Source organism: Grampus griseus, assembly GCF_964374135.1.
Source record: "Grampus griseus genome assembly, chromosome: 4".
Classification (NCBI taxonomy): domain Eukaryota; kingdom Metazoa; phylum Chordata; class Mammalia; order Artiodactyla; family Delphinidae; genus Grampus; species Grampus griseus.
In genome coordinates this window covers 37,947,565-37,964,223 of record NC_138997.1, presented here as the reverse complement: position 1 = coordinate 37,964,223, position 16,659 = coordinate 37,947,565, and the positions used below count along the sequence as shown (strand labels likewise).

The window sequence follows — 16,659 nt, the reverse complement described above, 5'->3', positions numbered from 1 at the left end:
TTCCTTTAAGCATCTTCTGGTTCATGAAATGACCTGGACTAATCTTTTCCATTTGCAAATTGGCCATTCAGTGTGTATCAAGTATACGTGATATTCAGTAGATACACAACTTTGTGTCAGACATTGCACCAAGCGTTAGGTAGAACAGAAACACACGACTTCAACGTATATGACTGTTAGCTAGATCCCTGACTTCAGGGGACTCATTCTAATGGCAGAGACATGTAAGTAACCATATGAATAAATGGTGTAGTAAATGAGTGGAATAAACCCCATGATAGATCTTGTTGGAAGAGCACAGCAAAAAAATGACCTCATCCAGTGTGAGAGAGAGATGAGGGAAGACTTCCAGAGGAGGTGATGTGAAAGCTGAGTCATAAAGAAGCACTGGATGGGGGAGGGCATTCCAAGTTGGGGATATCAGGGGCAGGGGTGTAGTAAGGAGAGATTGTGGTCCGTTGGGGGGTTTGTGAGTTATACATGTGGAGAGTGTCTAGGGATGAGACTAGAGAGGCAAGCAAAAGCCATTCTGGGAGTTGGATTTTGTTGTATATGGGAAGCCCAACAAGTTATGAAGTCAGACACATTTTTTCAGCTTTGTAATTCATTCATTTAACACATGCTTCAGGATGCCTGCTACATGCCAGGCAGTTCTGGGGAATGATGCAGTCATGCTGAGAAAAATGCACCTGTGTCTGCCCTCATGGAGCTTACTGTCTACATATTAAAGAACTGATCAGATATGTAATCATAAACTGCAGTAAGCATTTGAAAACAAGAATTGGATGCTATGAGAGCAAAGGGGGGGAGCCAGGAGACTTTCCAGACTTTATCCAGTGCCCAGCATCTGCACTGCGGTCTTGAAAGTTGAGTAGGATTCACTGGGGTGAAGGGAGACCTTGGAGGAAGGATTTTGCTTTTTGCGGTACGCGGGCCTCTCACTGTTGTGGCCTCTCCCGTTGCGGAGCACAGGCTCCGGATGCGCAGGCTCAGCGGCCATGGCTCATGGGCCCAGCCACTCCGCGGCATGTGGGATCTTCCCGGACCGGGGCACGAACCCATGTCCCCTGCATTGGCAGGCGGACTCTCAACCACTGCGCCACCAGGGAAGCCCCTGGAGGAAGGATTTTCACAGCAAACGATTCCCTGTGTATAAAAGCCTTTATATCTAAAGAAGTATGAAACACTTGAAGCCCAAAGTGATAGAAGTAAGAAGGAGAAATACATTCATGACAAACATCACGCATTTCCTGGGTGCTGAACATGGTTTAGCAGTGAACAGCGAGGGCCTGCTCTCGGGGATATGTACAATGTCCCTCCTTTTTATTATTTGTCTTCATCCATCGCAATTGTATTTATGATGTTTATGTTAAGGGAACATGAATGGATATACACACACTTGGTGCTCAATTGATACTACCTTTATGTGTTTTAAGGTATTATTTACATTCACAACCCTGACTAGGTCATTTATATTTTGAGAAGTACATTTTGTACCTAGCTTGCATTTGCCTTATAATATCAGCACTCAAAAATGACGAATTCAAGAGAGTTTTATTAAAAACTTACTTCTAGCAAATGATAGTTACTATTCTAAGATGGAACTCATACTCATATTCCTTAAAATAAAAGGAGTTTTTTCCCTCCAACCTTCTATTTATAGTGCTTTAATTGTTGCAGTCACAGCTTGGAATCACGCTTTCTAAGTGATGGAGTTGCTAAAGCGTATTTTGATTTAAAGGTAGATGTGAACATATAAAAGATATGAGGTTCCCCCACCCCTTCCTGGAACTCCTATAATAACTGTTTTAATTCACATTATTTAACTTATTTTTAAATAGTGCATTAGTTTTTTTCCCATTGTGAGAGTTATAAAAGTATATTGAAATTACTTTGGAAAAGAGATAATTAAAAAAAAAATCACCCCAACCCTATCATCAACCACCACAACTCAATTAATACTGCCATTTGATGTATTTCCTTTCATCTTTTTTTTCTTTTAAAAACCATGATTGTAATTATAGTGTGACTAAAATTTTGTATCCTTTTTAAACTAAATATTGAATGTTTTGTGTTGCTCCATGGTCTTTATAGCCATCAACTTTAATACCTTCATCTACTCAATGAAATGTAGTACATCATAAGTTATTTAGAGCAGCGTGTTATTTTTAGACATTCAGGTTATAGTCTGGTTTTTATTTATTGTGAATAACATTATCCTAAACATATTAGAATATAAAGCTTTTTCATATGCAGGATTATTTTCTTCAAATAGATTCCTAGAGTGAAAATAGGCACTTTTATTTGGATAACACATAGTTCCAGCTCAACATATCTAAATCTGAACTTCTGTTCTATCACCAGCCATTCTGCATAACTCTGTCTACTTTACCAAGCCTTCCCTGGTGTTGTCCTGCGTTTCCCTCTCTCCCTTAGCTCCCCAGTTTCCTCAAGCACCAAATCCAGTCAGTTCTACCTCCTTGATGTCTCTCATTCCTTATACTCCACCCTCTTCTGGCACTTATCCATACTCATCTGGATGGTGGTATCTTGCCTGCCTTACTGTCTCTTCTCTTGCTGCTTCTCCAGTCAGTTCTTTCTACCTCTGTTATCCCCAGAAATTCACGTCTGATCACGTCCTTTCATGATCGGCACCAACTCCTTTGTGCAGCCTTTCATGCTGTTTCCTGTGGTGCTGTGACCAGACTCATCTCTCTCTACTTCTCACCCCAGCTTTGTGTTCCAGCAGCTCTGGACTACTTGTAGTTCCCTTAACATCCTCCTCCTCTCCTATGTACATGACTCTGTACATCCTTCTCCTTCACCCCAACTAAGCCCATCCCCACCCTTACCACAGGTTTTTTGTCTGCCTGTGCTTATATCCATGTGGCTGTTTCCATGTAGCTGGTAAGCTATAAGTGACAACCATATACATGGATGTGTGTGATATTAAAAATTCTTTTTTTCTTCTTTCAGTGAAACACCATATATAGTGCTAATGGTTGCTCTTGAACAAATGTATTCATAGAAGTAGCATCAGTTCATTTGATATTCTAAAAGCCCTTGGTTCTATAAATAACATGACTTTGCCATTTTATCTTAACATCTAGCATTGTCCCCATTCTCGGATTATTACTGTTAAAAAAATGACTTGATGTTACACACAAAGGCTATTTGAAGGACAGTATTTAAATTTCCTCTTGTGTTTATAATATAACACATTTATGAGTTTTTCTTAAAAGAACTATTTGTAATAGTTAGGCATAATATTTTCTTACTGTATGGCTGAGGGGACACAACTACTTCTTTTAAGTATGTCATTGGACATGTACTAGGTATAGTGGGAAAAAATAGCTTAAGAATATCCTGGGTAGTAGGATTGGGAAAGCTGGTTTGTGGCGATCTCAAAAAGAAATCCCAAAGTATATTCTTTGGCAGACTTTGGTTAGCTCTTTCTGTAAAGGACCAGATTGTTGTATTTTAGGCTTTAAGGAGCCACATATGTGTCTGTCATATAATCTTTGTTTTTTATTTTTAACTCTTTAAAAATAAAAAATCCAGGGTCTTCCCTGGTGGCGCAGTGGTTGAGAGTCCGCCTGCCGATGCAGGGGACACGGGTTCGTGCCCCGGTCCGGGAAGATCCCACATGCCGCAGAGTGGCTGGGCCCATGAGCCATGGCCATTGAGCCTGTGCGTCCGGAGCCTGTGCTCCGCAATGGAAGAGGTCACAACAGTGAGAGGCCCGCGTACCGCAAAAAAAAAAAAAAAAAAAAAAAAATATATATATATATATATATAAAATCCATTCTTAACTCCAGGGTTGTACAAAAACAAGCCCTTGGGTATATTCTCTAGAGGTTGAAAAAGTCTGCTATATTCACAAAGCTGTTAGTTTACGGTGATGAGTGTTCAGCTTGCCATTTGCTCTTTGAGTCTTGGAATTGTCTTAAGCCAAACACTGGATATGATGCTACAGTCTCAGAAATTACCTTTACCCAGATTGGTGGATTTAGCAGTTTGAAGGACAGCTACATAGACCATCAAAAAGGGATTCTTGAATATAAACCCATTTACTAGGCATGTGTATTGGACACTATTCAGAGAGAACCGCATGGACTCACTTGACTGGCCAGTGGGGCTGCAGATGTAGAAGGCTGCTTATAATTTGTCAAGGAAGCACTGCTTGGGTTGATCAGAGATGTGTGTAGCTGGCTATGGGAGAGTTGGCATGGAGGGAAGAATGAAAAGCTCATGCCCAAACCCCTGGGTGACTGGGTAAAGATATTTTAGCCATTTGTCCTGATAGTATCTTTATCCTTGGCAAGAATACCAGGTTGAACGGTTAAAAATATATACAAGCAAACTTTCACTTATGATCATTTTCCTAGGATAACTCAAGAAACAAATGGACAGAAAGACCATCCATCTTGAGATGGACAACCACAAGAAATGAAGCAGTAATTAGGGATAAAGCCAAGTCAGCTGTGATCCCAATCAGACTACACCCCTCAAACTCTAAACTACAATGCCACCTCCTACCCCGGGAAGGATCTCTCAAACTTTTTGAATAAAACATTGTTTTGCTTGCCTCTTTGGGATATCACTTGATTATAGAGAAGTTGAATATTGAATTTTTGCTGCTGATATTTAGACTAACTAAAAGTGGGTAGGCTGAAGATTTTTAAAATACATGTGACAACAAGCTACTTATTAAATAACTAACCATAAATGTAAATATTGAGAAATGTATGTTAATGTTTTCTCTTGGTTTCAGGTTCTAGGCATCCAAGTGAAATGCTTCCATGAAATTATCACTATAGGTTACAGAGTCTATCGTTCTTATGACCTACCTTGGTTTAGAACACTAAGCTGGTAAGTGACTTAAAACTGTTTCAGATATGAAAATCTGATTCTTTTCTGAAGTTTGTAAGGAAGCATCCTGATCAATCAGTATCTACATGGTTGACCTTATAGATTGATTTTAAATAAATATAAAAAAGAATGAAATTGAATTTTGAAAGAAGGAAATTACCTTTAACTCTCCCATTTCAACACAACTATTTTCATATCTCATCTTTCACTCTTTGTAGAGATACCTGATTTAAATTGAATATAAACATTATTCTTGTGCCCTTTTTAAAAACCTCAGCATTATATTTGACACATTTTTATATCCTTTATAATTACAATTTTAACAGAAAGTTTCATTTTGTAAAATGTTATGAATATGTGTAATCTTTTGCCTTATTTCCCCTCAGTTGATATGAGACCACACACAAAATTTGATATTTCTACAAAGACTTGAAGATGAGATATGAAAATAGTTTGGGGTTTTTTTGTTTTGTTTTGTCTTTTTTTTTTTTTTTTTTGAGTGATCAGTGGTTTATTCAGAACGGGAAAGCCCAAGCTGAATGTCTGTCTCCCTCCTCCCCTCCCATCCACCCCTGCAGGCTGGCCCACCTTCTCCAAAGCCCCCATAGGCCCCAGGATGCCGTTGGGGGGTGGGGGGCAGGGCAGTGAGAGGAGGGATGACCTCACCTTTGCTGCTTCTGGTTTGGTCTCCTCCAGGCCCTGGGCCCTGTGACATGCAACAAGGAGGGTAGTCAGAGGGATGAGGAAGACTCTGGGGTCAGTGCGTAAGGCACCCTGCTAAATATTTCAGGGCAGTTACCAGCCTCTGAAATATTGTATATGTACAGATGCATGCAAAATTAGTAAATAAAAATCACCAAATAATTTTAATATTTAAAGCTTTATATATTTTTAAAACTTTCTAGGTTTCTTAGTTATCAGGACCTTGACCATGAAACATGATAATATGATAGTTCATAATTAACCTAACAGGCCATGTCTTTGAATATAGTTGTTTGATTAGTATCAGCCAGAGGGGCCAGTGTCTTATTATAACAAACGTATCACTTTTTGGGTTTACAGTAGTCAAAAACAGTTTCTTGGTTTTGTTAACACTTAATTTTTCCTTCTGGAAAGTTTCTTCATGAGTGGCAGTGTGTACAGGGAGTGTTAGGTAGATTAAGTAGTCGGAGAGTAATTAAAAGCTAAACTGTGCAGGATTGATTTTAAGTGTAGGGGGAAGAAAAAGGTAGGTCAAGATGGGCTCCAGTGATTGTAGAGGCTTCTTGGAGAAGGTGAGAGAGAAACTGTTACTTGAAATAAAGACAGGCTTTGGCTAGAGAAGAGTGTTCTGGGTTGGGGAAGCAGCATCCATCAGGTTTCAGATGCGGGACAGAGGAGGCATGTGCCACAGATGGTGAGATCTTCCTGGCCCTCCTGAGCAGAAGGTGTATATTTATTAGGAAGTAGTGGCCAAAAAGTTGGATTGGTGGCTGGAGTAGGCTTTGACAGCCTTACAGAGGCGACACAGACAGTTTCCATTGTAGGAGAGAGAAAAATGGTAATACAGCTGATAAAAATTAAAATACTTCCCTTTGGGAACAGTAGGGTATAATTCCATTCATTAGAACCAGAGGGAAACCACCCCTTTCGTCTTCTACTGCCCTCCTGGCTGCCTAGGACTCTGCCCTTCTAAGGAGGATTCCGGGAGGAACCCTAAGGCAGTGTTTCTCAGCCTTTTTTTCTGGCTCACACATGCTCCCATCAGCAAAATCTCATGGGTTCAACTTCTCCCCGGGGACAAAGATATACCAGAACTGGGAGAAGGGATAGGCCATTTATCAAGTTTTTAAAGTTTTTCCAGAGATTTTTACCCGCTGCTAGCTCCGTTCCCCACAGCTACCCTTTTTGAGTCACTGCTCAACTAGAGTGCATCTGGAGCATTGAGAAGAGGGGGCAAGACCCCAGTATGTGCAGGGCAGGAGGGTGAGGTTAGAGGTCAAATTACCTCTACCTTCTTTTCCTGTTGATCTTCCCTAGGGCAGGTGGGAATTTGGCTTAGGATCTTTACAAAGCATTAGACCTGTGAGTAGCTGGGAGTGAATTTTCATTATAAACTTAATGCTGTGTGTGTGTGTGTCTGAGAGTGTATGAGAGTGAGTGTATGTCTAGTATTTTCTACAATGTTTCCTAATTATCTGTTTCTGGCATTTAGATATTGAGCTAAATAAAGGCATGAACTATTCAGTAAGTTTTTATTGACTGATAAGTTTGAAATTAAGTTTAAAACAGGAAAAAAAGCATTTGGTGGAATATATCATGAACTGGTCTTCTCGACTTGGTTCTGAACTTTTTGTCATCATCAAACTGTAGAAAATAGTTTTGTTGAGTTTGAGGGGGAAAAAATTCAAATCTAAAGAAGCTAATTGTTTTAAAATTGTAGGTACTTTCTACTGTGTGTAAACTACTTTTTCTATGGAGAGACTGTAGCTGATTATTTTGCTACATTTGTTCAAAGAGAAGAGCAACTTCAGTTCCTCATTCGCTACCACAGATTTATATCATTTGCCCTCTATCTGGCAGGTAAGTTAAGGAAAAGTCTTTATTGATATGTAGCCAATATATGTTACATGCTTATTTTTATTTAAATTTATAACATCCTTTATTTGTTACATTTTAATCCAGCTTCTCTTTGTAAAAAGTCTCATATATAAAGCTATTTCTTTCATCACAGTCTTAAGCAGTAGTCACTCCCTAATGGTGGTTTAAAAAAAAGTACTTGCTTAATAGTCACTCCATATATTTGAAAATTTTCTTCACAAATTATAGTAAAGGCACTTTTAAATATATGGGTTATTTACCAAGTATAATTTACAAAGAAACTTTCACATATGTATTGCTTTATTTGTTCCTAGGAAATAGAGTTTTCATATAGAATTATTCGGGGTACTTAGTTTTCCTGACATGGTTTATTATATGTTCATTTATATATATATATATATATATATATATAAAATATACATATTTGTTTATAGTAGGCTATGCCACATGTTTTTATGATTTTAGATTAAGAATCAGATAGTTAGGATAACATTAGAATTAATAGATTTGTTTTCCATTAAAGTTTACCAATCATAAAAGAAATTTCTAAGAAATTGATTTAGATATGTACCATTTAAAAATCAGATTGCCAGTATGAATCCTGGTTCCACCCTTTACTAGCTGAATAAACCTTGGGAAATTTAATTAATTTACCTGTGCCTCAGTTTCTTTGTCAAGCACTTAGAACAGTACCTGGTACTATTTAAGTATTTATCATTATCATTATTTCCACTTTTAAAGGAGGAAATGAAATTTATTTGTGAGTTTTCACTTTAGCTTTTAATAGTTACTGTTTTAGCTCTTAGGAGTTTCTCATAAATAAATTCTTCTCCAGTTAATACAATTCTGGAAACTGAATACAATATGGATGACTTCCATTTCTCATTAAACAAAAAATATACAGAATATGTGGGGAAGAATGTCCAGTCCTTTAAAAGTATGTCATTTATATTCAGTAATTATGATCTTTTTCATGGTGTTCAATTTTAATAAACATCCCTGCAGATCTTGGTCTCTATTTTATTTCTGATTCTAGGAAGCCAGAGAATGAAATACAATCTGAAATGATAATGGTAATTTTCAGAGAATCATTTTTGGGGCAGGGGAACCTACATTTTCCAAAGAAATTGCCTGTTTTACATTCAGGTTTTTTGTTAAGTCCAGTTTTCTCAGTCCATTACTTAATTTTTTAAAATTATAAATGATATGTCTAACATACATTCTTGGAAATAGATATTGAATGTAGGTATCTTCATTCTTGGAAATAGATATTGAAAAGTATTTTTGTTCTTTCAAGGGCAAAAGAAGTTATTCATTCTAAGGTAGCTATTTCATTTTAAATTCTAATCAGTTTAGAAGAATCATGATTATTAGAGAGATTAATTATGACTGCTAACAGCTAAAATTTTGGAGAATAATATGCTTGACTCTGATTTTACGTTCATTAAACATCATCTGTGACATTTTTTTTCATGGTAGAAAGAAATTTTGCATAGTTTCTCTTATCAAACAAACACGTTTGATTCATTTTGTTAAATGTAAGGTAAATTCTGGGATGGATTCTTTACTATTACAGGAGAGAAGCATACTGTACCTTCTTAGTCTATATTTTTACAGACAAGACTTCTTATTAGCAAGAAAAGTGTCTGTAATAACAATAACTTTATTTCATATATAATTCTTATAATTACTTAATAGTAAAATTGTGATTAATTAAAATATAAATCATTAACATATGTGCATTAGTTAAAAAATCTGATATGTCAAAAGAATCTGATAATGTTATTGTTAATGTAAACAATAACCCTGCACCCCAACACTTGCAGATTGTTTTCATTTTTCTAAGTAATACGCCTATTTCTTAATTTATTTAGGCATTATCTATTGACTTCCTGTAATAACCTCTGTCTCTTCTCCATACTCAGTTTTTTATTGTCATTATTTATATTATTAAATAGGTACCTAAAATATCACTTTCTATAGAGCCAGATAGTATCTTTGATTACATTTCCATTCTTTTACGATTTTTTGCTTTTCCTGCCCTTAATAGCTGCTCTTTACCTTTTCTTTTCCACCTTCATAAATTTCTGTGTAGGAATCCTTAATTTTCCTTTTGAGTCTGTCCCACGTCTGTTGGTCATTTTTTCAGATGTTCACAGAAATCAGAGAGTTCATTAGTTCCCGTTTTTCCTGGTGACCTTTATCCCAGGGACGTCTGGGCTCCTGTTCCTGTTTGGACTGGCTGCTTGTAGGCCTGCTGTCAGCTGTCCCCTCATGATTTGGCTTTTCCTGTGTCTTCCAATTTCTAGGATAACACCCTCATTCTGCTGCAGCATAGCCTCTAATAGTTTCCTATGAAATGTGCTTAGAAGGTAAATATTTTATGTTCATACATTTCTAATAATATCTTTGTTCTGTTCTCACAATTGACTGCTTTGGCTAGGGTTCCACTTACTAGTAGTAGACTTGTACTTAGTCCTCTAGTTTAGAAGCCCAAGCCTTAACCTTGCCTTCCAGTGAGCCTTTCCTGTTCAGTTTTCTCTAGAAAATACTTCTACTTGTCCCTGATTTCTCAGATCTGCTGAAAGTCATCCAGTCGGTTTTCCAGCTTCCAAACTTTGTAGCCATTTTTCTTCTTTTTTCCTTGACATTTCTTCAATTCTCTTTGCTCTGTAGGTTTTTGCCTTAATTTCTTTTAACATGATTTAGTGGGCTACCAGGACGGAAGAGAAAGAAATGTAATACATGAACAATCAACCATTTAAAAACAGAAATCCTTGATTAGTATTTTATTTTTCCCTTGGCTTAAAACAACAACTAATTTTTTTCTCCTGGTCCTGTGGATTGACTGGGCTTCACTGGGCAGTTCTAACTTAAGACCTCCCCTACAGTTGCAGTCAGATGGCGGTAGTGCTGGTCATGTGTGTCCTAAGTGGGCTAGACGTCCAAGGTGGCTCACTCTCACGGGCACGGTTAGTTCTGGCTGGTGACCCGTAGTGCTGGCTGGTGGCCCGTAGTGCTGGCTGGTGACCCGGGCTCCCGAGTGTGGGCTCTCCATGGGGCTTGGCTCTCTCAGCACCACGCCTGAGTTCTGAATAGGGAGGGCACCAAAAGCCAAGCATCTCAAGAGTCCTTACCTAGGATGTTTTGTTTTGTTTTGTTTTGTTTTTGCGGTACACGGGCCTCTCACTGTTGTGGCCTCTCCCATTGCGGAGCACAGGCTCCGGACGCGCAGGCTCAGCAGCCATGGCTTATGGGCCCAGCCGCTCCACGGTATGTGGGATCTTCCCGGACCGGGGCACGAATCCGTGTCCCCTGCATCGGCAGGCGGACTCTCAACCACTGCGCCACCAGGGAAGCCCCCTAGGATGGTTTTTTAAAACTAGTTTTTAAAAATGAAAACATAATACGTTCCCACAGTAAAAATTCGGGCTGAAAAGGAGTATTCCATGATATCTCCCTCCCCGCTCAGAGCCTTACTTACTCTTTCCAGGGGCTTCCTACCACTATTCAGACATTATCTGAGTATTCAAGCTTATATGTTTATATCCTCCTTCCCTCATTTTTGTACACAAATGAGAGCAGACCATCCTGTACCTGTTTTTTCCCACTTAATGTAGCTTATTTGTGGTTTTATATTGGCACATCTAAACTTATCTCACTTTTTCCGTATCTGCAGTTACATCTGATGTGCATACAGCAAAATTTGATGGGTAGCATGTCAGAAAATAAGGCAACTACTATTTCCTTGCTTTGCATTTGCTCTAACTTATACTTGAAAATAACTTCTCAATTGAGAGGGTAAAGACAATATAATTTATTTTCTTTCTTGTTTCTTTTTATAACATTGTATACATGATAGCCTCCCAACCAACCCTTTTCAGTCATTGTTTCTTCATTCCCTAAAATTTCTGACTCTACTTTTATAAAACAAAATCAGTATTTCTTCTTTTTTCTAACTGATTTCCACCATGGACATAGCTTACCACTTGCTCTTTTATAGAATCATGGAAGCTTATTGAAAATCATCAGTGTTGTTCCTTCAACAAACATTTGAGTGCCTTCCAAGTGCCAGTACTGTACATGGTGTTGAGGATACCAAGGGAAATAGGCTGGTAGCGTGCCTTCCAGGGTATTGCAACTGCTGAGACACATGTCCCCTAGTTCATTGCTGGAATGTGAACAAGGACCTCTAAGAGCATAAAGAAGGGGAAGGAGGGCCTTGCTTTGCGGGGGTGGGAAGGCCATAGAACACCTTGAAGAAGAGATGACAGGTGTCGTGAGAAGCAAAGAACAATCAGGTGTTTGCCAGGTGGACAGAAGGAAAGGGCATTCCAGGAGGAGGGAACAGCTGTACAGTCTTGAGAACGAGAGAGGGTGGCGTGTTCAGGACCAGTGAGAGGCAGTGCAGGTTGCAGAGGTAAGCAGGAGCCCCGTCTTGAGAAGCTTTGTGTATTCTGGGAAGAGTTTGGGCTTTATCCCAGGAAAACTACTGGAGGATTTTAAGCTAAGAGATGATATAACCAGATCTGTAATTAAATGAAGGATGAGTTGGATAACGTTAATAGAGTGACAAGATAGGAACCTGTTGCTCTAATTCATACTAAATATAATGTAGGCTTGGCCTGAGGTTTATATTTAATAGTAAGAGGGTTATAAATTTTAAAAAATTATGGGACTTCCCTGGCGGTCCAGTGGTTAAGACTCCGAGCTCCCACTGCAGGGCGCGGGTGTTCATTCCCTGGTTGGGGATCTAAGATCCCACATGCTGCGTGGCACAGCCAAAAAATTAAAAAAAAAAAAACCTAAAATACTGTGGGCTGATCTTAGAAACCAACTGCTATTTATGATAGTCTATGAAAAATTGCTTTTGTATCCCAAATTATTGGCTTGAAATGTACTTTTTGTTGAGATAATTATGTATTTCCATGTAGTTTTAAGAAATAATAGAGAGTCATTTATGCACTTTGCCTAGTTTCCACTAATGGTAATATTTTGAAAAATTACAGTGTAAGATAACACCAGGATATTGACATTATTACAGTCTTACAGAAGTATTTTTAAAGCAAAACTTTTTTTTGTTTTAAAGTGTAGTTGATTTACAATGTTGTGTTAGTTTCTGGTGTACATCAAAGTGATTCATATATAAATTCTTTTTCATGTTCTTTTCCATTTTGGTTTGTTATAGGGTATTGAATATAGTTCCCTGTGTTATACAGTTGGCCCTTGTTGTTTATCTATTTTATATATATTTTATAGATTGCATCTGCTAACCCCCAAATCCTAATTTATCCCTTCCCCACCCCTTTTCCTCTTTGGTAACTGTAAGTTTGTTTTTTATGTCTGTGAGTCTGTTTCTGTAAAACACAACTTTGTAGTAAGCTAGGAGCTACTGGGATAAGAGATGAAACTTCCAATATAAATTATTCATAGTATTCTATATCTGTTATCATTTTACACGTGTCCTAAATATGGTCCTATTAAATGACCATAAGCACTCACTTTATGTTTCTCTTGTTTTTTTAATTTCCAGTGCCTAGCACAGGGTCTGGCATTTAGGTTCCCAATACACATTTACTAGATGAATGATCAGAGGCTGAGAACATGCACATCCACACACAGTGCTTTTTAGAGAGATTTTTTTTCAGCATCAGTGTTTTGGTTGCTGGGTCTTGAGGCCTTACTGGTGATTCTTGAAGTGATTAGCAACATTCATGAGCTTAGTCTAGCAAATGAAGGTAGACTTTAAAACAGGAGTAAGGAAATAGAAAGTGTGCTCTGTTGAGAGATTTGTACCTTTCTCTCAAATTATGCTGATAAAAATCTCTGGAATTCTTCTCGTTAAACAGCATTCCAAGGGTCCTGCCCAAATTTTAGTTCTGCAGTGGTCAAATGACTTTTATAGGTCTTAGTAGATTTAAAAACCAGAGACAACACAAGCTCTTTCATTGACGTTGAATTTTATTAAAATAAAATGTATGTATATCCAGGTCTGACCCACTCACCAAGGCCCACCACATTAAATGACGTGTTTAATATTATACCAGATGACTCACTGACTAGGACCTGGAAATCATCCTGACACTTAGATAATTTTGTTGTAAAATGAATTTGAGTGATAGCAAAAAGAAAATTATAGGAACAACATTTTCTCTAGAGTCTGGATATATTTTAAAAAGATCTTGGGGCCTTGGATTTGGGGCTCTTTAGAAACCAGAGCAACTATGTGATTACATGTCTAGTAATGATGGGTGAATAAGCTTAAGATGTTGGACCCTTAATATCATCACCTTAAGATCTCTTTATCCAACCAGTGATAGGCATATTAAAGGCGTATTAAGTTTAGTGGTTTGGTTGTTTTGTTTTGTTTTGTTTTTGCTTGTATTTGTGCATGGCTAACTGTTTTGACTTCTTTTTAAAAACCCTTAAGGGTAAGTTATAACTTGAATATAATACTTTGAATTCAAGAAAAATCAATGGACTTATAAGATTAAATTATAGCTAAAATTAATGCATGATTAAGAATGTTTTTCCAAATATCCTGAATATGTTTTATCTCAAAGGATGGTGATGAAATCTTTGAAAGATGTCACAAACAACTGTTCATAAAGGACTGTATCTTCAAAACCACTTACAGTTTTTAAATTCAGATGATTAGAATCTATACACATATCAGTCTTGTTCTATACCTTAAACTCACCGTGCAGATTAAGAGAAAACTTTTCTCTATCTTAGCCAATATAATGGTTGGTTTGTGTGAATTTCTACAGTGCACGTTCAAACTTTTTTAAAACAACTCAGTTGTATTCTAGTGGCTGAATATGGGCACACATAATGCAGTGTGCTTCTGAATTTGTTGAACATGATGTTTGAAATGTTTTGGAGTTAGATTAGTTAGGGAAGTGTAATGAAAAATACAGCCATGTGAAAGTAAAGGATGAGTCAGTAAGCTCCAGTATTTAATCCTGGGTCCATCTTTGTTTTTTGAGTTAAGGACTGCATGTGTTTACTGAATTGGTTAATCACCAATAAGAAATTTTAAAAATAACTTGATTATTTCTTTATATTTTCCTGTCTCTTCAACTAGATTATGAGCTCCTTGAGTGGAATGACTATCTTATCCATTTTTTTGTATCTTGTGTCTAGTGCTCCATAAATATTTTTTGATTGTCCATTTTTTCGGAAATTTCCTCTATCCCATCTTTTGGACTTTTCAGTGTCTTTTTTTTTTCCCTTCACTTCTCCTGACTGCTTTAGAAATCTCATTCTTTTTTGTTCTTTTTGAATATAATTGTCTGTAATCTGTTGGGTAACTGGCTCTCCCTAACCACCTGGGAACTCCTTGATACTGGGCAACAGGATATACACATCTTTGCATGGACAGCACAGTGCTGTTTATATAAATGGTGATCAGTAAGTGTAACTAAACATAATTATATATCAAGAACTGTATGTTAGGAAACTTTTTCAATGAATACTTTTGTTTACAATACTGTAACAAATCCTATGATTTTAATTGGAAATATAACCGTACAAATGTTCTTTGTTAATTGGGGAAAAAGTAAAACTATGGATCTAAATGTATAAAGTTATGCTTTCCATAGATTTATTGAAATATAGCATGTATGTATTTTTACACGGTTAAACATAAAATATACACATAGCTAGATGGTTGTGAATGAAAAAGTAAACTTATGTTTCTTTTTTGGATTCTTTTTCTTTGAAAATAATATTTAACCTTAGATATGCTAGGAAAACACTTTACATCCTCCTCTTCCACATTAAGAGAACTGTATTATTTTAATGTATCTAGGAGTCAGATAATTATATCCTTTATTAGAGCACCCTAAACAGCTGCATTGCTACTGGTTGATTTAACAGTGAAATTGGATCAGGTAAAAGTGAGTTGCCAAGACTGTCCTGGATAAAAATCATCATTAGGAAAGTACTGAATAAGTCTGCTGGTAATTTTATTTGAAGAAGTGCTTAAGGGTGAATGGTATTATATAATTTCAAGAAAGAGACCAACCAAACGTGTTGTACTAGTATTTGTGAAGAGGTAATTCATAGTTAATGATGTTGAGAGGTTCCCGAGGCTGTGCAGGGAGAGCCAGAGAGGTCCGTTTGGACAGAAGGGGAGGGTCCAGAGGCATCTGTCTTGCCTCTGCTTTGCTTTTACCCTATTAGCCTCTGAACCAAGTCCAATCTACCTTTAACCATGGACCAATGGCATAAAGCAGCATAGAAATTTCATTATTCCTTAAGCAAAAAAATAAATCTACCTGCTATTGAAGAGAAATTTAAAAGCAATGATTTTTAAAGAGGTCTTTTATGCTACTGGTGATTTCAGTGCCATGAATTCCATGTTTTAATCTCCCCCTGCCCCACCTTGCTTTCTTTTTCTCAAGAAAGTGACATATGGCTGTCAGTTTGCCTCTACTCAGAGAATGTTTCCATATTTCTTTTGCAGTTCAATCAGTTAGATTCTATAGGTGACAAATAGGAGGTGAGGTAGGATCTGGGAGCCAGTGTGCATTCTCTTCCTTTATCATTATCCTTTACACTGACATTACAAATCGGTCATCAAAAAATAGCTGCCGGCAGCTGCTGTTTGATTCTTTGCTCTGGTCAGAGTAGTATCAACCTTGCTTACTCCAGTGGGTAGAATTGCCTTGGTAAGTATAACTTAGATATACAAAGTCTAGTACTTTATTTCATATGGGATAGATTAGGTGACAGTTCGTTTTCTATCTTAGAGAACTCTCTAAAGATATTGCAGAATAGAATGCATGAGTAGCTGTTTAGCTGAAATTAAACTTGGCTTATGCATTTCCAGTATCTACTTCTGTAAAAAAAAAATTATCTTTAAAACTTCACAGATATATTGGGCAAAAAGTGCTTCATATTGCCTCCCATTACTTAGTATATAACTATTAGATTTCATTTCATTAGTTTAGAATTTTTATTTAGTAAAATTTTATGGTAATAAATTTGTAGGATATAAACAGAAACACAAATACTGTTTGTACATCATGAAATTATTAAGAGTATTATGTTTTACTGTAATTATTATAACATGGGTCTGAGAAATTTCAAATCACTCTTAACCTGAATCTTGCTGATGATAGTTTATGGAACCACAAGACTCTTGAGAGTCATTAGGATCTAAGGGTTTAACTCTTTTCTAGCGCTGTGATCCCCAGTAAA

General features: G+C 37.2%; 1 protein-coding gene across 1 annotated transcript in view; it reads left to right on the top strand.

Annotated features, from left to right (window-relative positions):
• CDS1 (CDP-diacylglycerol synthase 1) overlaps nucleotides 1-16,659 on the top strand; it is a gene marked incomplete at both ends in the record, with an annotated part of 65,563 nt that overhangs the window by 29,550 nt on the left and 19,354 nt on the right. Inside the window, 2 exons of the mRNA XM_082653382.1 lie at nucleotides 4,775-4,872; nucleotides 7,295-7,434. Coding sequence (XP_082509508.1) covers nucleotides 4,775-4,872; nucleotides 7,295-7,434 — 238 coding nt within the window. The remainder of the gene's footprint in view (nucleotides 1-4,774; nucleotides 4,873-7,294; nucleotides 7,435-16,659) is intronic.